Here is a 24,305-nt window from a genome sequence, read left to right on the forward strand (position 1 = left end):
AAGCAGGCTATAACACAGCTATCTGACGTCTAACGAAATGATGCCACATTACAGCCTTTCCTTTAAACTTGATTTTTTTTGTTTACCTATCTACAAATCTTGACCCTTTCAGCTCTAGGATCAACTATGTCATTGAAAGATATACTAGTTAACACCTCTACAAAAGAACCACATGACCATTGAAACCCCTTTTTGTGGTCCCTTCAATATGCATTTGCCTGGATATTAAGTTGATGAGAACCCTAAGTGTAGTGGCTACAGCTTTACAGTTTTGTCTAGTTGATGATTTTCTTCATGGCAGTGTTCAGCAGGATGACGTCACCCTTTATCTTCTCGGACAGACGCTGTAACTTCTCGCGAGAGTCCAGAACCTCGACGGACTGCGTGTAAGGGTCATAGGTCACTTCGAATGGCCGCCGTATTTTTGAGGCATACGATCTGGAATAGTGATAACAAAAATATTATTTCATCGGTCACCACAAAACAAGGCTCATAGGAGCCACTTAAAATGTTTTGTGTTACAGAACATCCAGTGTGGACAGATGTTTGTTGACCTTAGACTTGAACAGAGTAAAAATACAGAATTAACTTCTGAAGTCATTTGGTTTCGTGGTACCAGTAATATTATTATGACCATACTTGTATTTTTACTGCTTTTTACGTTGTCCCAATAGTTCAAACACAGGGCATCACAGAGTACAAATTGCTTTTGCAATGAAGTTACATGACAACGTCACTAATGGAAGCTCCAATAAAGACATATTTGCTTTAAAGTTCGAAATAAAAAAAAACGTATTATACAGAGAGAGCTTCGGGTAGAGAAGACTTTTTTATTAATTGTCACCTTAGCTGTTCCTTGGCCCTGTCGAAGGTGTCAGAGACAAAGTAGACAGTCTGGTAGTTGACGTCATCGTATGGTTCAACTGCCGTCACTTCCGGTTCAAAGTCCTTGATTTCCGGTTTGCCAGACAAGGCATACTAGCAGGACAAATTAACATAATGTGATTCAGAAACCTTTTTACTTTTGTACCGAAGAAAAACATATGATACTGTTTTGCTATTTTTTTACACTTATAGGGCACAATTCATACATATACATATGTGTTGTTCTTGTTTCTACAAGACAACTATTTTTTTTTCAGATACATACTGATAAAAATACAAATGAAAGGACACGGGCTAAGTGGCTGCGAACTCAAGTTAGGTACAACTTATATTCTGGAAGCCACTTTTACAATGGGAAAAATACTTCAAAACTATTTAATACAGCACATGCATGGGATGACCTGATATGTTCATCTATCTAAAAACTAAAAGTGATAAAATGTACCTCTAGCTCTCCATAGGAAGAAAGAAGCCCAGCGCCATACGCCTTCAACTTGTTGTCCTGTCTGCACAGACCAAACTCAACCGTGAACCAGTAGCACTGAAAAATATTGCAAAATGTAACGTAAGCCTTGATTTAACATGATATTGTGTATAATATAACAAGAAACTAATCAACAATGTATGGTATATATGAAGTGTGTACCGCCAGCATGTCCACGAAGAAAGGTCCCATTTATTCATTAGTAGTTTTTACTAGTAGTTTCGTAGTAGTTATCAGTAGTTCTATGTGTACTTATAGTCTGTTCTTATACCATATGTTTCTTCTGTTCCTGCAATTTGCAATAAAACAATTCTTGCCATTATGGATGGCCCCATTGAGCCTATAATAGCTGTTTTCCAAGGGGGTCCAGCATGTTATAAGACAAGGCTACATACAGTAAAACAAATTGTGGCTTACCGTGGCAAGTTTCTCTATGTCTTCGTCAGAAGCACCGAGAGACAGCAAACCTATCTCCTGGAAGATGGGAGACACCGTACATTTGTTTAAAGATGTATTCATCTTTCTATGTATTTCTTTTTTTCCATAGAAAAATCACAAAGACACAATAGAATAGCACTTACATGCACCTTAACGCATGTACGTGCCTATGATCGCATCCATTTAAAAACTCGGTAAATAGCTATTTGTGATGCAATGCATATATAACAACGATGTTTCACCTGTGAAAACTGTGCGAAACTGGGGTCTGACAGCATGGGCACATGGCCAAGGAGTTCGTGACAGCAATCTCTGTGGTGAAAAGATGCGATGTTCTGTTGGAAACTTCAAATGAGCTTCTTTTACTGTATAATCTACATAGTATTTTCTATGTGTCTTTAAATATTGTACATACGTAATATAATATATTACAAGTCTGTCGGCAAAAAACAGTAGTTCTTTGTTATTGCATGTTCAGGAATGATAGAGTAGAAAAATAGATGGTAAAAAGTTTGAATGAACTTTTGTATTACGTAGTTTAGTATAAAGTAAGCGTATTTTTATTCCAAATTCTACTCCTGCCTGTTTATCTGTGGGTAAATACTAACGGTTCGGGGGACTGGTGCGGTGATGGCATATGAGGACCCGTGTCTGAGGTACGGGGTACACTGAACAACGCGGTTTTCCTATGGATAAATAGACTCTGTTCATCTGTCAGAACGAACTTATGTAACAGGCCAGGGCGATCTGAACGCCGTGTAACTGACCTGAGGGCACTTTGCACCGGAAAGGTATATAAGTGAGAACTTCATGCACTTGTGTCATTAGCCTCTGTACACTTGAAGAAGCCACACAGGCGAAACCGGTCTTTTGACAGGCTGAATAAAAGTTCTAAACGGGAGTTATGGGGCTCCAGGTGTCTTACTGAGGGACGGGCTACACTTGAACACGCGGTTTTTCTATGGGTAAACAGACTCTGCATATTTGTGAGTAAATACTAACGGTTCTGGAGAGTGGTGCGGCGAGGAGCCATGTCTCAGGTACTGGGTACACTGGAACACGCGGAAAGCGAGACTGGCAAGGAAGTCTCGCGCAGAGACAAGACCTGCCACGGGACGCAGCTGCCAGCCTGTTCTCTCTGGAAAGAAATAAATAAAAAAAAAATATTTGATTTCATTTGATTTATCAAACTGTAAAAAAGAAATAAACAGCTAGGACTGCCCAACTAGTCGAAGGCTATTATAAAGAGCTAGCCCTCATAACAGGGTGATAAACAATACAGGAACAGTTAACAATGGCGGATATAATTCAGATTCAGGTCATTGGTCACTGTTTGGAGAAGAAGAAGAAACTGGGCAAAAACAATATGTTTTCCTTCGGTAAACATAATAATGGATGCCACTACCTTTCAGAAAGTTGGACACCGCCCCTAGCTGAGGAACCAGATCCGCACTGTGGCCCAAGAAAAGGAAGAAGGAAGAAATACATATGCCATTTTAAGCTTAGGGCAGGTTGTTGAATATTTACGAATTTAAATTACAAAAAAATGAGAATTTCCAGCTCAAAATTAACAACTTTACATAGGTATTTGATAATCTACAAATACCAGTACACCAAATATGAAACATGCGAACATTACATATTATCTAAACACAAACTGATTTTGATACACATATTGCTCCTTCTGACCTGTATCCGCAATGCTTTTCTAGCAGTTTGAGGCCCTCCATGTGCTCTTTGCAGGCATGACTTTGGTATAGAGATGTAAGGGACTGGTAGACAATCCCCCTTGAGAAACAGTGAGTTGAAAGATGGTATTAGTTACATACTATTATTAGCTGTATATATATGCAAATAAGTGAGTTGAAAGATGGTACTAGTTACATGTATGTAGCTGTGTGTAGCTTAGGGAAGTTTCTACAACTACAGATGCAGAACACAGTGAAATATATATATTTCCGTCTTCACTATTATTTACCATGCATAGTTTATGGTTGATACGTAGAAGATGTTAACCATCTAACACATATTTTTCATCATATAGTCACACTAGGCTCTGATAGTCCAACTTACCAAGTTGTTGTTTCCTCTTCTGTGTAGTCTATTACCGGCAATGGCTGGCCACTACAGGGAAAAAGTTATATCATGTAACTACTTATAGATAGATAGATAGATAGATAGATAGATACCTAAGATAGATAGATAGATAGATACATAGATAGATAGATAGAAAGATAGATAGATAGATAGATAGATACATAGATAGATAGATACATAGATAGATACATAGATAGAAATGTAGAGCATATTTTTTCATTTGTTTCAGAGTTAGAATTACAAAAATTACATAAGGCAGTATGTAGGTGTATCATTTTTGTTTCATGACCTTTTTTAAAAAATAACAAAACATCACTAAAAGTACAAGCCGGTGGTACTGGCGTCACCGGATGTGGTGAGTGTAGACATGACGTAATCGTGACATTACACTTACTGTTTGTATTCGAAAGCAGCTTCCGCGATTTTCTTTCTGCGAGCAAGGTACACTTTGTCCGAGAAACCCTGGAAAATCAAAATGTACAATATACCATCTACCCAAGGAATCATACTAAAGCATTTATTTATGTAATGTCCTCTTTTCTTATATTACCGCCTCTACATCTATATTTTTTTTCACACCGTCAGAAGAAAACTGTGGGTCTAAATCATGAACAGATTACAGCACTCCTATGTACTACCTACAAGCTGCTTGAGTCAGTTTCAACCACGTTTGTCGGTGATATATTAGATAAAAATGAGACCTTATATACTAGATGGGACCTAGACCACCTGGGTGAATAAGAAATTTTCATTGCCAGCAATATAATATATATATAACTGTAAGGGGTAAGTGATAACTCAATATGTAAAGGTAAAGGCTAAACTATACTTCTTTTCATTTTATTTATTCTTTAATTCAGGCCCCTGGCCCATATAACACCAAGAACAGATAGACAAAAGACGGAGGCGTGGTAACAAATACAGTAACTAATACCACGATAATAAAGCTAGACCTAAAAAGAATAAACTACTTAAAACTAGATTAACGTAATTCCTCCAAAATGTGCTTAGGTTGTAGCCGTCAGAGTATATCATGCATATATATAGTACTATGAATATGTTATGAAAACAAACATTAAGTACTAACCGGATGATCTGCATCCAGCTCAGGTTCAAACTTAGTGACCAGATGATGGCACTTGTCCAGGTCCGAGATTACCTTCGGGAACCAGGGACCTACATGGGGCGTGGATTAGAAAATTAGCCAAAACACAAGCCCAAGATCAGAGTAATAATTGCTAACTAATTCAGATGATTTTCTCCCCCTTTGCTAATGTGTTGTTTTGCTGTATTAAATGTAGGTGACATTCCTTGGTCTCGTAGGGCCACGAATTGTACAGTTTGAATATAGTGTGCTTGTTTCTTTTACCTTCGCATATGGTCTATTCTGTTAATTATTCATTAAATATAAAATTGCAACATGATGTAACCCAGCACTAGGTACCATAGTGACAGACGTCTGGTTCAGGTCATTGACCTTATTTGTTTGGAGAAGAAGAAGAGGAAGAAGAAACAGAGCAGAAACTATGTTTTCCTTCTGCGAAAGAAGGACAATATTGTGACCAGTTCTGCACATGTAAACGACGCCATACCATCCATGTCGACCCAATTTTTTTGGAAGAGTTGCAGACTTTTGACCCAACAAACCGACGAACTTTAATTAAAACTTAGAAACAGTTCTTCACATGTTAAAGGCGTCCTACCGTCCATGTCGACCCCATTTTCGTGGAAGAGCTGCAGACTTTTGACCCTTCTCTTGAGTGAGATGACCAGGCCGGGGATGTTGCCCCTTCCCTGGTCGCGCTCGCATCGAACCAGGAAGCTGACGTCATCACCGCCATCTTGGGGAGGGCGGGACTCGATGTGGTGAATCGTCACGTGATATCTCTGAAACCCGATTATTGACATCGTGTATCCCAAATTTGGAAAAAAAAATCGTGTTCACTTTGTACCCCACTATAACTTTAAAATCACCCCAGTAAGCAGCTTTGCCATTATGACAAGTCTGGATCTTTCAGTCATTCTCACATTCAGCCATCAAACAATTTCTCAGTGTCTAGCGGCCACGGGGTTCCTGTTATGTATTGTTTTATTTCAGTGAATGGTATTGTTTTGTACTTACAGCTGTTATTATATTAATTGTCATATGTCTATGTGAGAAAATATTGATGTGCATGTGACAAACGCCATTTAGGGCATGCCCTAAATTCCTGTCAATGTGTGTTTGAGTTTGTGAGAAACCAAAAAAATAAGAAATGAAATTTTAATGCAATTCTAATTAGAAATTCTTAAATGCTCATTTGATTTTAATGTAATGAACTTGAACGCATCCGAGATATAGTGGGGAGCCAATTTTAAGTAGGAATTATAAAATGATGATTTCTTTTAATGTAATGACCTTGAACGCATCCAAGATGGCGGGCAGTCTGTCGAAGCCGTCGTTCGGTGAGAAGACGATGGCGGCCTTCACGGGAACGTCGTTGTCCTCAACATTGTCCAACACCTCCAGGTCTTCGTCATCCTCGGATAGACTGAGCTGCCGCCATGCATTCGACAGCCGCCGCCCTGGGGTGGTGTTTAAATTTTTCAAGTCTTTATTCGTAACACCAAAAAGTAAAGCGTATAGCAGGGATAAGACTCCATGAATTGCAAAGAGAAGCGAGAAGAAGCAGAACCTGTACATATATAGTTTTACTATAGATATATTATTAGTCTACCATCGCCATTTGCCGTGACCTGTACTTAGTTCGCAATGAGCAAAATGTACAATAAAGGTCTTTATCATTATTATTTTATTACCTGTGGCACGGCAAAGCTCCTTCTCCGCGCGTGCGTCGTCAATGAGGCTTCGCCGACGGCCATGGTACCCGTTTGTCTGAACGTGGAGAGGAAAACCGTCAAATCAACTTTATTGCTCAACAACTGTAACTGGTACAATGGATGACAAAGAAGAGAAGAGTTGATAGATTAACTATACTAATTTAAAAATAGAATTCTAACAGAACAAATCCTTAATGATACTATCTGTACTAAATTAAATTTTACCAAAATGAAAGCTAACCTATTGTATGTTTTCTTGAGGAGAAAGAAAAATATATCACTTCGAGAGAAATGTTCATGGAAACACACTTCCACTTACAGCATTATCATTAGATTAAATCAATATTGCCTATGTTATGCCATTTGAATTCCTCAAGATCAGTCGGGTTTTTGGAAAACTTTTTTCATCTAATCATTCCTGAAAAAGTTTTTACTTAAAGAGACCTTCAGTTATCAACACCTACACCTTTCATGGGCAAAACGCTTTGAATTGGTTCATGCAGCCCGAGATTAGGGATAATGTAAGGATATTAGGTTGAAAGGATCAGAGAGCATGGCTCCATGTCATAATATCAGGTTACATGTAGGTGTTACTCTCACGCTATTTTAGGGATGCGAGGAAAATTTCTGCACACATATGTATACATATTATGAACTAAATGTGCCTATACTGTTACTGCGTTGTACATGTACATGTTTGTAACATTATTTGTATAATGTTGTGTTCAAGTTGCAATTTTTAGGAATCAATGTATGTGCCCAGGGATACCTGAAAAATAGGGCAACGGATCTGAGGTATGCCCTGGTAAAATAAATTAGCTTGAACTTGTCCGTGGCCTATAGGTGATTTTGAAGAGAGGAAACGGATAACCTAGCTGTAATTCTACATGAAAATGTCAACTTGGCAAGTTTTGTTTCCTTTGCTTTTGGAGTGTGGTGTACGTACGTATCATGTAATTTGTAACAATTATAAAGAAAGTTACACAAATGAATTTCTCAACGCCACCCAGTCAACAAGCAGTCGAGCAATAATCCATTTCTATGACAAGATAGAAAACAAGAGAGTAGCGTAATTACATAGGAAATTGACGGTTTGGTGCTGAAACCGTTCATTAAACCAGCTACATGTCACTGTTTTGCTACATTGCCCTGTCGCGTGGCAACGGCTCAGGGTTCCGGGAATTCTCTGATGACATGTAATTTTCGATATTGGACGTCATTCTAGGGTGCCCCATTACGATTTTGTTGGTTATACCACAATATATACCAGGCCGTTTTGATCTACAAAAATTGCAGATGAAACAGTAGCGTCATCTGATGATCAACGTTTATCGCAATTTTAGGGTCTTCTGCATCTGATGTTACATTTCTAAAATAGACGATATTTTATAGAATTTTTCTGAAGCAATTTGTTTAAGCAATAACATATTAGTAAGTAATTTTTGGCACTCTGGTATTGCCAATTTTACTGTAACGTGCCCGATAATGACTTATGGGGTTAATATGCAACTATGTACCAGGCAGTTTTGATCAACAAAAATTATAGATAAAACAGTAACGGCATCTGATAAACTCTGAGTTTATAATATTTCTAATACAATATTTCTAATGGAGCTCAACAGTGCATGCACGAGCAAAATCTAACTGATGCAGCAAAAGTGTTTCATACAATTTTTCCAGTGGCATTGCTATTTCTAGGCAATTTCTTTTTTTTTTGTCTCTGGCAATCTTGGATTGGTTATATATATATCTTTGTAACAAAGCACACTGTCGAACTGCTAAAAGCAATGTGTTGAAAGCGTAACTATTTTGAAAACTTACTACAACAAAGTGACTTCCAAAGATAGCGCGTCCCAGTTATGATAGTACTATATGAATATCCCATGTTCTGCTCTTTTCATTCAGTGGTTCCGTTTTAACAACGTCGTCATTGTTATTTCAAATGTGGTTTAACATAACGAGTCGCTAATGTGTCAAAAGATTTCAAAGATAACAAACCAAACAAACACCAGATGTTACCTCATGGAAATAGGTTAAGGGTTTACCAGATCTACGTCAACCAGCACTCATATATCCAGAAATATTAAGCGAGCAGACAGCGCATTCTGATAAGTGATATGTTCGTACGATGAACAGCAATCTCAACCCATACACCAATTCAAGGAAGACTATCCATATTCCATGTACAATATTGGCATTCTGTAGGTTAGTTTAGTACGAAAACAGATGTTCCAATATAATAGTGATACCAACAGCACTTTTACCGTAACATATCATTATCAGACCATGTAGAGCATCAAAATACCTCAATGTACTGCATTAGTAGCCTCCATAGCATGCCACAAACTGGGGGTCTTCGGGAGCTTTTATGTGCTATTTACTGATTACATATAGACAACATAGCCGGCCTGAATGAATAACCCCCGTTTTTTTTTAGAATTGGGCTAATCAGAAAACAGCCGAAGACCACCAAACCCCAAGTTTTGTAAGCCTGCTTCAGAGGAATTTGATAGAACTGCTCAAAAACAAAGTTCTAGCAAAGAAGAGCATATTGAGAAAGGGGAATGATAAGTTCACTCACAAACTGATACTCCACAGCCGAGTCCGACGCGATGCGGTTGCGGAAGCTTCTGGGTTGTTGCTCCTTCTCTTCTGTCATGTTGGTTGCGCCTTCTGCCTGTACTGCCTCAGTCTTCTCCTCGATTGCTACAACCGCAGAAAAATTGCTACAAATTACGACGGCGTTTCTGCCACTTTGTTGCTTTCCTGCTTGCGTACGGATTGATACATCGCTGGCAGGGCCGGCTGGCCTGTATTTAAACCTGGTCCCTAATAGTCTAACCGTGTCATTTCGTCGTTATCCCAACAAAGGAGCACAATTACCGGTTATTTCAAGATTGCTGCCAACGTGCACGGCGCTTAGGCCACACCGTCGTAATTTTATGGATGACGTCCACGCGCGCATTGATTTTCGCCTGATCTCAAAAAAAAAAAAAAAAGATCACGTCTTCCGAGGCTCTTGCCTGGCTTTAGGCCTGGGTAGTCCAGGGTAGTAAGCGACAACGAAGCCGGTGGTAACTCTGGAGGATGGCATCCAGGCTACCGGGGCTCCACACTACTCAAGAACTCAGTACACACGTACAGTGTCGATTCATAAATTCCGCAAAAAGACACCACGTATACGTCGCTATGTAATGCGCCAAATTCACAATACCGGCTTTGTATTACTGTGGTTTAGTAGCATTTTTATTTTTGGCCGGCTTTTCTTTTTTTTCGCCCGCGCGCTCTAGTTTGGGGGTCTTCAGAGGATGTCATCCATAAAATTAAGACGGCGTGGGCTTACTTGGTTAACAGGGCGGTTTGTGATCACAGAAACGATCAGATGTAATTTTGCCCATTTCCTGGACGTCATTTGCGCTTGCTAAATGAACATCACAAGTGTGGCCTTTCGGTCGGGTCTGCTTAGGTGGGTGTGGTTCTGTTATTAATAATGGGGCAAAACGTCATTGCAAAAGATCACAAATTACCTGAAACAGCCCTGAAAGGTTTTAGAAAGAATAACAATTTTGTGTATTAGATACAGGTGAATCTACTTATGATGAGAATAAAAACGACCGGTAGGACACTGTAGTTAGGCAAGCCTTTTTTCAGCTGGTTGAAAATACGAGTTTGTGAAATTTACTAATTCATTGACATCATCTCGTAGATATAAGTAGCCTCTACCAGGCTTCGGGAGGCGGCTAAAACAAATAGAAATCGGCCAAATAGAGAGATAGCATGCCGGGAGCAGCAAACTGTTCTCTCCAGCCGACCAACTCCCTCGGCATGCTATTTGGCCGATTGCTACTCCTTTTAGCCGCCTCCCCAAGCCTGGTAGAGACTAAGATATGACTACAAGAAACTGTCACCTTACTTTTCTCCAACTAAAGTCAAAGAAGGGAATACAAGTCAAACGTAGCTTTTATCATATGTGACTCTATGTTTGGCTTCTCCCGTCCCGAGATGAACCCAGATTCTTCGCAACCTGAAGTTGGTAACCAGGAAACGATGATTTTGCGTTACCGAATAGACCTTGAACTTGTAACCATAATAGTTATCTGTCATGCTTGGTAGAGGCTGGCAGATGAGTAGGCATACGGTTTAAAGTGATGTTTTAACTGTTATTCAACTATGTTTATTGTATTATCGAATATGATCCTGGTGTTTTAGAATGCTCGGGGACAAAATCAAAAATACGATCGCTCTGGGAAATCTGAAATGCGACATGATTTTAATTGTGTTCCGGTTTGCTATTAAAATTCAACACTCAGAAATAGATAATAGGAATTTTATGAAAGGAGACGCCTTCTAAACTCATGAATAAATATGTCCCACTTGTCATCAGAAAAAAAACATAACAACAACATAACACAGTTCTGGCTTTATTCATGATTCCCGAAGAAGTTTTAGTTCTTTAAAAAAAAAATATATATATATTCTAAAAGTCTAACTAGGGGCAAAGCTGGCAGAGATCAAACACTGTCCATTTCGTGTCCAGGGAAATTACCACGTTTTGAGAGCCCCCAAAGGCCACGGGGTTAGAATGTACGGCCCTTAGCTATAGCCAATAAACATCAGGGTTCTCACCAGGATTTTTTCATAGCATAGGGGTCTGGTACAGAAGAGCAACTTTCGTGGTGCAAATAGTTAGTTCTTGTTTAATGAGGAACCTAATTTTGTGAAGCTAAGCTTTTTCATTTGCTATAGCTTCATTCTTAAGTTATATTTTATTTTTTTTGCAAGATTTATGAAGGTTCTCTCTCCCAAAAAGTCCCTATGCTGGTTAAAAGACAGCATATGGGTCAAAATTATAGCATAGGAAGGCCTGACTAGAACACTTAACCATGTACACGTAACGCTGTCGAAAGTAAGTTATATTCATGTTTTCCCAGCCAACATCTGCTGGTCAAACGGGAAAATAATTACTCGGTTATCTATTTATCCTAAAATAATCTTAATGCCTATTATCAGGATAAATCGAATTAAAAATAACTACTAGTATTGATTATTGTATTTTTCTTGGGGAAGTTTAATATACGCGGAGGCAGGTACATGATCCTGGTGGTAAATATATTTGATAAGTCAAATACAGGCCTTGTTGATAAATGATAATGATTACTAGTACTTCATTGTAAAATGCAAAGCGTAGGGCTATTTTCGATGAAAATAGACGAAGGCACAGAACTTGGGCTAATGAAGAGAATCTTACGTTACGGTGAGTTTTACTGAAAAATATCTACTTTAGTCTAAATACGTTATTTAATTTTTTTGTTCTTTACTGCCTAAAAACTTACAGAAATATTTTAGACACAGATGAAGTTTATTTCGATCATGTTTGTGCTGTACGCCCTGCCTATTTATAAATCAATACTCCTAGCTAAAACAACGTCTACAAACTAAGTAAGTGCACTTTCTGTCTATGTAAATTATTGTATCAAGAGGAATTAATATTTCTTATGTTTAAACATTTATACTAACCTTCCTCCATGTTTAGTACACAGCAGCAAACGTCCACAGAATGAGGGACAGCCAGGAATAACATCTACAGTTACTGTACAAACAACACAAATTCATTAGAAATCATGATTTCGCTTTAAATGTACTTGATCATATTTCTTCCCGGACAGTTTTATTGGTAAAAAAATGTACTAACAATAATAAAAAAAAACGCCGTTGAATTTTCAGGATAGTGTTAAATATTTTTTCTCCGACAGCCTCCTTAGAAAGTGCCCAATGAAGAAAAAACTGATCATCATAAGATTCTACTAAAAGAAGTGTCTCAAGTTTCTAATACGTATGGAATTGTTACAAATTAGAGCCACAAAGGTGCAAGACAGTGAAAATGATTCGTAATATCGGACAGAAATCTTAGCAAAATGCTGCTACATAAAACACCTTGCAAATAGCTGTAAACTAGACGTCTTACCTGCACCAAGGCCAGCTAGGAAGTGGCCGGGTGCAAGTGGGCAAGTTTTATAAGTATGTGTAAGTGAGCTGTAGCACGCAGGGAGGGAAACATGGACCACCCCAACTGACCCCGTCCTTTTGATCTTTGTTGAGATATTGAGTAGAACTGATAGACGTGAGATGAAAAAAAAAATGATAAGATGTATTACATAAAAAAAGTATGAGATAAAAGAATCAGTGGTATCATTTTAAGCACACACCTTCGCCTTTTGTAGGTAAACTTTTCCAGGCTTTTCCTACTACATGGTAGAACAATTTTTTAGATAGTGGAGACTTTATCAGCATGGTTCTATTTTAGTGAGATGTAAAGTGAATTATGACACGGTCTATACTTTGAAACCTTTGACAACTTGTTAATTTTAAGTAAAGAGTGACAACCCACTACATAAATGTTTAAACAACGTAAGTTTATTTTTCATGTATATAATCGATTAAAAACAATAACATGCAATTCGGAGTTCATTTTCAGCAAACACAGCTTAGATTTTGTTCCAAAATTGAATCTGGGCTTCTTCTAAGGCATAATAACGCCTTCGTTCTTGCCTCTGGGCGTTTAACATCCATCTTTATCTTGTTCCCATCACCTCTCGCCAGGTCTCGCGAGAACCTGTACGTCACTGTGGTGATGACCTTTCCGATAACCCCGCTGACCTCTGGTTGAAAGGTCGCGCGATAGTGCAGCAAAATGTGGAAAGTAGAATGAACTGTCATGGCTCTTTGGCAAGCAATCAGGTCTGCATATTAAGTCGTTATGTTTCCATTTGGACTTCTACGTCAAAGTCTAAAGAACATTCAGGGAGTTAGATTCATACATTAAAGCCCTTGCGAAATGTGGCTAAAAAAACTTCAAAGTAAGCTGATAAAACTAACTTTTGCATGTCCTTCCTTAGCAGGGACTATGGACAAGGCCCATCCTCATAGCAGTATATCTTATTCTAACACGAAAATCATACGTTGCAACAGATTCTGTTAATTGTAAATTACATCACTAAGAAATCTTCTTAAAGTTTAGATAACTATAACAGTTACTACTACTATCTAGTAAAACTGTTTTTGAAAAGTCTATAACCGGCTGTAGCTGTAGCTATATGCAGCTGATGTAGGTGGCGCTTTTGCTTCGAGAACACAATACTTTACCAACCCGATTAAACTATCTTCGGATGTGGCAGCTCAGTACTGCACAAGCCCACCAGGTGGCGTGCTTGTCTTCAGCTTGTAGGTAATTTTCCTTTGATAGGAGCTCGCGTTGTTTCGGTCGTATCTTCTACGCATAACACCCAAAATTTGGGAGAAGAAAATGGCTAGTGTAAACTATTTAACACTCATATTTCAGACCCTAGTCTTATCTTAATCTAGGTGTTCTTGAGTTTATTTATTATTAGTTATCATTTGTTAGCTTCATGATTAACATTTGGTATTTTTCGAAGAGGAGGACATTGCAGAAGCCTTGTGGGCTTTTTTCCTCAGCCCGTTTTTATTTATTTGGTAAATCAGTAAAAATATAAAAATAGGTCGCCAAAAATTTTGTTTCGTGGTGTAAACCATTCTTTATTATTTATGAGATGCTGACAGCTTTTCATTGATGTCATGAGGGAATAGGAAAAGGTCTGACACATCAGACGCATTTAGATGGACGTCATGTGTGTTTTTTGTAGTACGAACGTTGTTTAGCAAGCAACGTCATCAGGCAGCAAAGTAGTTTTGTGTGGGCTGGATAGAAAACTATGTTACTGCAAGAAATCGGAAGACCATTGAAGGTTATTACTTTGAAATCATTCGAAACAAACGTTTCAAAAGGACACCTCTGTCTTTGATATGCAAATAATATTTAGAGAAGAAAACATGGTTACCAGCAACCACTCAGGCGTAATTCAATATCGTCTGACCTGAGGCATGTTTTAATCAAATATTGTGAACTTTGGATGAAAGGAAAGCTACTGCAGATGTGAAAAATTGCATTATTCCCACACATACATGTTTGTTTTGATGTCACCTTCAGTGATCTTTTGTGTGTTAAACAGGTTTCGTCCCAAATTGTCTCACAGTGTGTCATCTTCCTTCTTGGAAGCCAGGCCTTAAAAAGTTAAAGGCCAATGCGATTTCAGGGCAGTGAAACTGGAAACATTCTGATTAAGGCAATCTTTGTGATATTGACATACTTCTTCACATTAGCACATTTGAGTCAGTATTTCATATTTTGGGCTTTTAAAACTGCAGAGACAACCCCCAAGATGAGTCCTTTATTTCTTGTGGTACTCTAAGATTAAACCCAGGGCCCTTCCAGTAACAATTTTCCGTCAGAATTGTGGGAATGTTTGCTCCACAAGGGTCAATGTACATTGGGATGATGGGTTTCCTAAAAACTGCGCTAGGTACCTTTAATTTCATGTTCTTGACTACTGTCTCGGCCTTCAAAATCACAAAAGAACATTTTGTCAGCCTCTGTCCAAACGCAACTTACATATTTTTGAAACACCTGTACGTGTATTAGCAAAGCAAGACATTCGCAATGTTTAGTGCAATTTGGTTTCGGGAAGGTTACTCGGTAGCTAGTAGACCTTACACTGTAAAAAATGGGTTTGTCCTGTTAAGTTGTGTCCGCCAGGTACTCAGTATGGCAGTCTGTCGGTAAACTCATAAACCTTATATAGGGACTACGTCCCTTGATGACTATTACATTCGTACTTTCCTTTAATTAAACATGCGAATTCGGGCCAGTTCCTCCCCTGTGCAATCATCCTAAATCTACACAAATCCGCAGATCACCCACTACGGGAAAACACCGTTTACTGGTCCGATCGGGCTCATTACGTTGTCTTTTACTGAGAAGTTTGGGAGACATAAATGAGGATTGTGTGCTCTGGAGATTACAGGTAACGAATGGACCTGCCACACGGGGTCTATCTGTTTCACCCACCTGTGCGGATCAGCACAAGGATAAAACGTGTGGCCATGGGTTGTTACTGACGCCATCTCTATATGGAGTGGTTTACTGTAACAGGTGGGGTAGGCTAGTTTTGACACTTGTATTTGTGTATCTTTTTTGTTTTTGTTTCATTCATATAATTTTTATTCATTTTACAAGCCTTAGGTCAGCATGCCGCCATGTTGGCGGTTTTCAAAGTTCCCTATACACAAAACGTACATGATATATTAAAAGGAAAGGTTGTAAAAAGATTAATAGGGTTTATGCTATTTCAATCACTATCACCATTGTCTAAAGAAAAGAATTACTATATTAATGTTAGTTTGATTGTAATTTGCCATGGGACATTAATTTGTAAGGAGGTTTGCAGTTGCTCAGGATTGTGATTAATTAATGGTCGATTTTGGAATCATTGACGATTTTTGGAATCATTTAGAGTTATTTGAAGATGGACTTTATCTGACACATTCGACATACATATGACTACTTATGATGTATGTTTATCCAAAGACATGTTAAGGGGGTATTTCACTTTTATTAGGGTATTTGTCTTTTAACGTGTAAATTATAGTGTAAATTACTAAACAATGAAAACGACACCAAACAACGTCCAACAAGTGGATGAATCCCAGATAAAGAAATCGTTGAAACTTTAATAAGTTCATCAACATCATGTACATTCTGAAGCTCTACGGTAACACGTCCGGGGTTAAACAAATATTCCTCTTGAAACATGAATTATTCCTAAATCTTCTAAAGATATATTTCCTCAAATTAAGTAGAGCCTTTTTTTTTCCTGGCAACATTCTTCCCTAGTCTTGGACTTAATTATAACTGCAGCATCGATGGAAAGAAACTGCTACTGTTCAAGAAACGACCTAGCCATGCTATAAAAACAATCTTTTAGCTCTTCAGGAGTGGCAGTGTAGATTCCAGGTCTTTTGGATCACTAGCGTATCTGTTTCTGACGACCAGAATGTTATCTGGGGTCATGAGGGTTCTTGGTGGTGTCTTATGTACTCTCGTTGTTCGGCCACCTTCCTCTTGTTTCATAAGCCTTGAGGCAAGCCTGGATACCGCCCCGGAATACAGCACAACCTGGAACAAGATAGAGCCTTTTAGTATGGAGAACTCTTTGCTGGCCAATAGCAAATAATCTGTTTTACAAAAAGATGATATAAAATCTTTGTATAGAATATTTATTTGCATGTTCATGCCCATGGGGCTAAATACATACATCAGAGTGTGGTGTTACATGTACATCATACTGAGTAACATAGTACATAGGATAGATGGATAAAATAATAACGTAAAAGTCTTAACAACTACTAGAGAATACATTCTATCTAATCTAATACAATAATCTAGCTGTTAAAGAACCTGGCAAGCCTGCAACTTACGCAGCTCACAAAAGTCCCTAGCACGGCGTTAAAAGAAGTGCTCACATAGTTATGTTCTCCGTTTACGCTCTTGTTGACGTACTTGAATCTTCTTTTTAAATTATTCATACAATTTATTTGCCTGGTTTCCGATGGGAAGTACATATGTACGGCAGAATGCTGCTTGGTGTCCAGACATTACAACAAATGCCATGGTTAGTCGTCTTAAAATTGTATATTCCTAATGATGATTTTCTATCCAAAAGTACTTAAAATTCATACAGAGTTTCGCATAAAGGATGCGGCTTTCCACAAAAGTTAGCTACCACTAAGCCTGAAGTTGTACGTAAGGCACCCACGCCGGAAAGTAAAAATGCTCGTAGCAAGAAGAAATTACCATAAACCTTTGATGTTTTAGTTGCTTTTGCGTTTGAAGTGCAATCCTGGTGTTTGGGGAACGATAACAACGATAGCACACAGAGGAACACTTCTGCTCAATTATGACGGTTTTAAAGTTCTTGGAATTGCAACCCCATGGGTGTTTATGGTGAAGACTTCAACAGGAGAGTGCGTCATGCAAAGGACAGTTTCGTGTGTTGTCAGTAAGATGGTCTTGCGGTTAGGCCGTAAGGGGTGTACAATTAGAATCTAAAGGTACCCGTATATATACACAGGATTTTCAATGACCAGGGGAGATTTGGATTGGTTTAAACATCGCCATCCCATTCAAATGTAGGCAATAGCATCTTAACATCTGGTTATACGATCTTTAAAGTTTTTGATAGTTAGGACCAGTAGATAATGGCCATGCATATGGTACACTGGGTTCTTGTTTTTGTCAGTGGGTAAACGGTTCCAACGGGCCACCAAAATGTGACAATTGCCAGTTGGTTTTTGCGCACATGTGGTCACCAGTACAGGCTTTTACTGTACATGATTAAACGTTTACCCAATTGTCTCGTAACTGTTGGCAAAAAGAGGAAGAGAATTAGTTGATGATTGAAACGAAAGATGAACTGAACCTTGTGCGGTTTATTGTTTAAATTTTAGTTTCTCCACATCAAAGGTATATGCTAAACATTTTGTTATAATCACGTTTATGCGAATGGCGAGTGCGATTTCTGCGACTTTGTGTGTTGGCGGTTTATTTTGTTATGTGGTCACATGAAGTTTTTAAGTCATTTAGTTTATACGTCACGACTTTCATGTAGGAAAGATGAAAGACTTAACTTTTATCAAATTGTTTATCCCTAGCTTAGAAGGATATATGTTTGTAAAATCTGTTTTTTGTGTCGAGTCGAGATGCACATGTGCTATTATTTGCTTTGGCTAAATTATATATGGTTTACCTGCGAACGAAAACTATCCTCTTATGCCCCCTTGTGAGTTTTATATAAGCGTCTACACAAACTACCTTAAGTCTCATCAAAGTGACTGTAAATATTATATTAACAGAAACCCTGTCGGCTAGGAATGATAAAAAAGCATGGTCGTAATAACGTTACTAGCATGTCTTGTGCCCAGTAACTGCATTATACCGGTGTTGTACAGATCAACCATGGCATTCTGTACAGTCAAACAAAATTCCTTCTAGACTTACTTCACATTGAAAAGAATTATGCTTCTCAGGATTATATTGTTGTTGTGCGTTTGTTAAAGAATGTTGTGTTTCGTAGGTAAGTCCTAAACAAAAGTGGGTTCGGTAGAATTTGCTTCTAAAAATGCTTGAAATCACGTTTTAGGGATTGTGTATCCAAATGAAGTCAAAGAGGGTTAAACTTTGAAATTTAGATGTCGGATGGGACATTTTGTGGCCTTTTCAGCGGGAAACCAAAATCACAAAATGTTTTCGGCTCAGGATAATCAGGAATGTCAAAGCATTGCCTGTAACTGATGTTGGTAACCTCTCAGATAAACAGGCTTTAGTGTTCTGCAAAATTTTGTTCTGGGATTTGGAAACAGTTTCTGCAAATACACAAACCTGTATAACCTTCTCAACCTTATAATGCAAAATTGCAGATTGTTTGATAAAAGTGAACCAGTGAACCAATTTAGCTCATTGAAGAGCTACTCTTCCACTGGTCGTGACAGAGAAGACAGACGTTATGTACAGTATTTACAGGTTCCTTGTACTGGGAAAATTCCCCTAGCTCTTTTCGACAAGCACAATGAATAGAGGACCTCGTCCCGTCCTGAGGACTGCGACCCTAAACAGTAGCGTGCATGTTGATCTTTCTTCTGCAATATTGAAAATTTCTCTTCTTCTGACTCACCTCGCTTAACGGCCTGCCTCTGCCGTGCCTCCCATCTGTGTCCCAGAACGTTCCTTAGGATGTTGTAAGCCCCCAGCAGCTCCAACTGCCAAATAAAAATTAAGATTATCAACATTACAATTTTTTTCTAATTTCTATATTCGGACGTGTTTTTGGAAAAAACATAGTTTGGTATACAACATTTATATGGTTTTCACTGAAGTTGACTGAAACGACTAAGAATCCACAGTTTTCTACTTTATACGGTAGTAAACGCAAAATTGGGAGTTGAACTCAATTGAAAGCAACGAAGATAACTGAAAAATGTGCTTTCGTGCTTTTTTTCCTTTTCATGATCAAAACTGGGCTCACCGACTATCGTAACAACTTTACGTCAAAGCAAACCACAGTTGCACGCGGATGGAAGAAAGCAAAAGATCAGAGAGTCAATACATTAAGAAGATATCAATATTACACTTAGCTACAAAGTAGTAAACATGATCAAGGTCAGGGGAAAACATCATTTTCTGAACAAAGCATCTGACAGTCAGTAAAACGTTAAATTTTGCTATTAAACATTATGATATAATGGCTCCTAGTTTTCTGGTGTTTTTTAAACACCCATGATAACATGAAACAAAAACAATTTGTCCAGTGTTGCCTAGATCAACACAGCACAATCAACAGGTTAGTTTACGGACCATTCTTGTTATTCAGGTCGGTGGTGCTTTATATAAGCTTAATGAGCTCGAGGGTGCCATTAACAATAGATCTTAATGAGACATGGGACCAGTCTTCTATTAGAGGCAAACGCATGTAGAACAACACTAGAGACCTTAAAAGGCTGTGCGGTTGAGATATTTGAAGACTGGTTTATTTGTCCATTCATGCAATCATATGGTACACATTTGTAGGTCATGGCATCTGTGGACCCTTCTTACACATTACCAATTTTTGCTGACATCTGGTCACTGCTAAGCTTAAAGCCTAGGAAAGAAAATGTGTTTCCCGACCGGCCCTAGAAAAAACTGCCGACCCTAGCCCTGTTTTTGAAGGGTGAAGGGTTTTTCAAGCTGATCAACCTTTTCTAGCTCCATGATCTGACACCTGAATGATGAAACATTGTACAATTTGTTTTCCAACAGACATTGAAAAGTTGGTTCATCAGAGATATCCAAAGTCTAATAAAAAAGGGAAAAAAGAGATAATCCCTACCTATCGACCCTACTTTTTTTCAAGACTGAAGCAGGAAACACAACATTTTTCCTAGGACTAAACAATGGTTCAGGCACAGACACACAGAAAGGTATAGCTGTGAAATAATAAGTATTTGAGAGTTAAGATGAAAGCCTTTAGATGAAAGTAAAGGTGATCCATTCAGGAACAGATACACAGCACTATCAGTTGTTGTGCTGATATTTGCTTGACTAAATGGTTAAAACACACACGCACCTCCTCGTCACTGTTGCTGTCCTGTGGGTCCATAAGGACCTTGTAGTCGTTGGTGAGGCCCTGCTCTGCTCCCCTCTCCCGCGGCACTAGCCAGGTCATCTTCCCTCCTTCCGACTTTTCCACCAGCAGAAACAAGACAAGAAACACCAGGAAGGATGCGGGCTTGGTGCTGTCGGTCTTCATGACTGTCTTGGCTCTTGGATCGTCTGTTCTCCAGTGGCTGTGCCGGTGTGCTGGTCGCTTTTTATAGAGGACGGAGCCGCATTAACATCCACAGGGAGCGGGCGTTTGGTTGGAGGACGGAAGGAAAGTTGGTTCTCGTCATTTTCCGGAGCCCACGCTTTTAGTTGTAGGACAGGAGGCAGGGCTCGAAATTTATTTTTTTAAAATAGGTGCACTACAGCACCCAACCTAAAAAAAATTGAGTGCACAAGAATGTTTTAGGTGCACTATATAAAATGAAATAAGTAGAATGTCTATATAAAAAGTATAATTATGTTTCATTTCAAGAAAAGTACTATTATATAACAATTATTGTATTTTTTTTCTGACACTTAGATGTTTAGAATATGCGGTAACTACTATATATTTAATACCTTTGCATACGTTAAACCTATGAAAATATTTGGGTGCACTGCTGCACCCACAGAAAAAATTGTTGCACAGTTCCAAATGTGGGTGCACTAAGGTGCACATGCACCGAGTGGAGGGGCTGATGGGCATGAGGGGGCCCTTAGGGAACGCGGGAGGACTCAGGGTTCCCATGGCAAGAGCCTCCAGACTGCAGAATTCATTCCTGCATCGCACCATCAGACTTTATAATAGTCAAATGCAGAATTAGTTTTCATTTGTACATATTGTCATTGTCGTGAATCTGTATGTTTTGTTTGTACCTACGTTGTATTTTCATGTACTACTATGTAAGGTCAGCACAATTCAGCGGTCCATAACATGTTATGTACTGCTGCTATGCTGACCACTGTCTTGAATAAAAGAATAAAAAAAGAATTATAAGTATTTCGAGTCCTGGTTGAGGACAGCAGGAAAGTTGGTTCCCGTCATTTTGCTGTGCCCACGCACGAGTAAATAACTGTGTTACTCGAGGGTTGATTGGGCGTTGAAAGAGTGATGGCAGTCTTATTATACTGGGGGCGAAGTGATCCAGGCAATCACTGGGTGTAATAGCATTATTAGGCCACACCAATTTAATTTGTTGGTTCTCGGATTCGCCTCTTCATTTTTTCCTGATTTGCAAAAAAAAAAAAAATTCAGAATCAGCTGCAAAATGCTCATATTTTGCCCTGAATAGTTGAAAAGAGTCCTTTTCTTCCTAGTCGTTACAGTTACTCCATCTTTCAATGCAATGGTATCATTAGAAGTTCACAATTCATTGTTAAATTTTGAACCAGCCTTTTGTGTTGACTTCACACCTCCTATCGTAGCATTTGGGGCTATAATAGGATGCCTAGATCTGTTTTTATTTTTATTTTTTTCCGCCCTGTCGCTTCATATTTTTTCTGAAAAAATCCGAGAACCAACAAATTAAATTGGTGTGGCCTTAGTGCAATTTTCCAAGATTTTACGTGATGAAGGAAGTAGGGCATTAGAAAGCCTTGCACTGGGTCTACACGTACAAAAAAATGTATAACATAATGTATAATTTTGCTTGCAGTATCACCAGTCAAATATCTACATTGTAAATTGCAAAAACATTCAAATTCGTTTGACGGACAATACAAACAGACAAATTTAATTGCAAATACGTGGGACCGAATATGTAGCATTTTCTGTTCTTTCTCTGTCAAAATGTATTTTCCACGATTAAAAAGATTGATTTTAATGACAAGAATTCTACATTAAATAGAGGCTTACTGGTAGTCTCTATATCCATTCTGAATTCGGTGCACTGGTGGCATTTGAGAGCTTTTTTAGTGCAATTGACACCATTTTTGCTTCCACGGGGTACCAAAGTCGTAAAGACTAATGGGCGATTCGGTTGCCACAAAACTGTTGCTGTGTTATCAGTACTTGTTACCTCTGCCGGTGGAGAAACAAATGTCAGATTGAAGATTTCCCTCTCCGGCATTTAATGTCTAAAACAGGTCCAGCGAGAATAATTGGCAGTTCGGTTGCCACAGATACCGACTGTTGCTTTCGTGTTATCAGTACTATCATAGTCTTTTCTGGCAGTATATTAGATTAGTAGAAAATAATGACAAAGTGAACAGTTTTATTCAGCAATCTTTGCCATTAAACGTCTAAAACAGATACAGAGTAATGGGCAGTTTTGTTTCCACAGATACCAACTGTTGCTGAGCCACTCTGTCATCACTGTTGTTCCTCCGGCTTAAACCTTAACAACCTCCCGGCGGAAGGATATTCCACCGGCTAACGAACAGCCATGACGTCTTTTCTGTCCGGTTTACGGTGTGTGTACCGCGAAGATGAGAGAGTAGCTCTAACATAATCATGTCATTTCCGAAGATCCCTGTAGTTAAAAGTGGGAAGGAAACTCCTGTTTAGTGTTCAAAGACAACATCCTGCTTATCATGTCTTTGAGACTCAGTAAAACAGGTACAGTCTGGGTTGTTTGATGTGTGTATCCTGGCTTTGCTGGAGTATATTATAGAGAATTAAGGTTCATTGCAAGGTCTGATTGAGGATGTACAAGATTTGAGCTTATTCGGTTGTTTTAATAATTTTGTTCTTAACCTGATATTAAGATTAAATGGATGGCGCTTTCATCTTTTATGGTTATTTCGGCGGTTTGTTTAATGTCTCTCTCATCGTGTGTTGTGATGAATGCAATTGTAGTCTTCGTGTGCTGCCTCAGAGAAAATAGGTATGGCTTTGCTTATAATTCTGAAGGGACTTTGTTGGTTCAGCAAAATATCTAAGAAAGTTGTGAGGGAATTGTCATGATATTTAGCATTTTGTTTAAATGTGTGATTACTACTAATGATGCCGTGAATACACTTTAGAACCCGCAAAAACCGTCTAATCCGCAACAATGCACGATAAAGTATCCCTTCCCACAGAATCAAAAGCCTTCGTGAAATCTACAAATATGCGGAGGCACAGGCAGCCACACGCACAACACTTTATTTATTTATTTATTTATTAGAATTTTCCAGACAACTGGATGGGAGGACAAAACAGGTGAATATACACCTTTGCTAGTTGTCCTCCCAAACATTACAATAATACATTACAATAATACACATAATACAATATCGAACGATCAATAATACAATATATACACCGGAACAATGTTAAAAAACCATACTAATACTAGTGGCGTCTTAAAGCCGTACAGGAGGCGCACCCACATGCGGTCGACCAAGAGCACGGAGCGTCAGGAATGAAGTGCTCATTGAATCTGGTAAATGACACTTTAACAAGTTGACGCTTGAAAGCTGAAATGTTGGACAGCTGATTGGCTAGGACTCCCAGATTACGAAGATCAGGACCCAGATTATTCCAGACTGTGACAAGCCGTGGGAAATAGGAATAGCTGAAGGCAGATGTTTTCGCTCTGAATGGGGTGAGCATGTGTGATCTGGAGT

General features: G+C 38.7%; 2 protein-coding genes across 2 annotated transcripts; both read right to left on the bottom strand.

The window, feature by feature from the left end:
• Window positions 1-160: 160 nt before the first annotated feature.
• Window positions 161-9,540, bottom strand: LOC109477347 (tyrosine 3-monooxygenase-like). The gene is made up of 15 exons (XM_019778551.1): window positions 9,306-9,540; window positions 6,704-6,779; window positions 6,303-6,469; window positions 5,608-5,791; window positions 4,992-5,080; window positions 4,299-4,366; window positions 3,881-3,931; window positions 3,497-3,595; window positions 3,213-3,259; window positions 2,810-2,945; window positions 2,050-2,119; window positions 1,787-1,843; window positions 1,331-1,426; window positions 845-978; window positions 161-438 (listed from the first exon to the last, which is right to left on the bottom strand). Exons 1-15 carry the CDS (start codon window positions 9,381-9,383, stop codon window positions 276-278), a joined length of 1,515 nt encoding a protein of 504 aa, XP_019634110.1. The 5' UTR covers window positions 9,384-9,540; the 3' UTR covers window positions 161-275.
• A 7,128-nt stretch (window positions 9,541-16,668) lies between these two features.
• On the bottom strand, window positions 16,669-20,941 carry LOC109477319. The gene is made up of 3 exons (XM_019778503.1): window positions 20,740-20,941; window positions 19,309-19,393; window positions 16,669-16,754 (listed from the first exon to the last, which is right to left on the bottom strand). Exons 1-3 carry the CDS (start codon window positions 20,920-20,922, stop codon window positions 16,669-16,671), a joined length of 354 nt encoding a protein of 117 aa, XP_019634062.1. The 5' UTR covers window positions 20,923-20,941.
• Between the last annotated feature and the right edge of the window lie 3,364 nt (window positions 20,942-24,305).

This window comes from Branchiostoma belcheri, unplaced genomic scaffold, assembly GCF_001625305.1.
Source record: "Branchiostoma belcheri isolate BF01 breed outbred unplaced genomic scaffold, Haploidv18h27 scaffold105, whole genome shotgun sequence".
In the NCBI taxonomy this organism is placed as follows: Eukaryota; Metazoa; Chordata; class Leptocardii; order Amphioxiformes; family Branchiostomatidae; genus Branchiostoma; species Branchiostoma belcheri.

Bases quoted from the DNA above. Each gene is read 5' to 3' on its own strand.
- LOC109477347 (XM_019778551.1), bottom strand. From the start codon at position 9,383: ATGACAGAAGAGAAGGAGCAACAACCCAGAAGCTTCCGCAACCGCATC. The intron at 4,367-4,991 runs GTTAGTACTTAA...TTGATTTTCCAG, and splicing joins AGCTGGATGCAGATCATCCG to GGTTTCTCGGACAAAGTGTA. The intron at 979-1,330 runs GTACATTTTATC...TTGTCCTGCTAG, and splicing joins CTTCCTATGGAGAGCTAGAG to TATGCCTTGTCTGGCAAACC.
- LOC109477319 (XM_019778503.1), bottom strand. From the start codon at position 20,922: ATGAAGACCGACAGCACCAAGCCCGCATCCTTCCTGGTGTTTCTTGTC. The intron at 19,394-20,739 runs GTGCGTGTGTGT...TTTATTTGGCAG, and splicing joins ACAGCAACAGTGACGAGGAG to TTGGAGCTGCTGGGGGCTTA. The intron at 16,755-19,308 runs GTGAGTCAGAAG...ATCTTGTTCCAG, and splicing joins GAGGCAGGCCGTTAAGCGAG to GTTGTGCTGTATTCCGGGGC.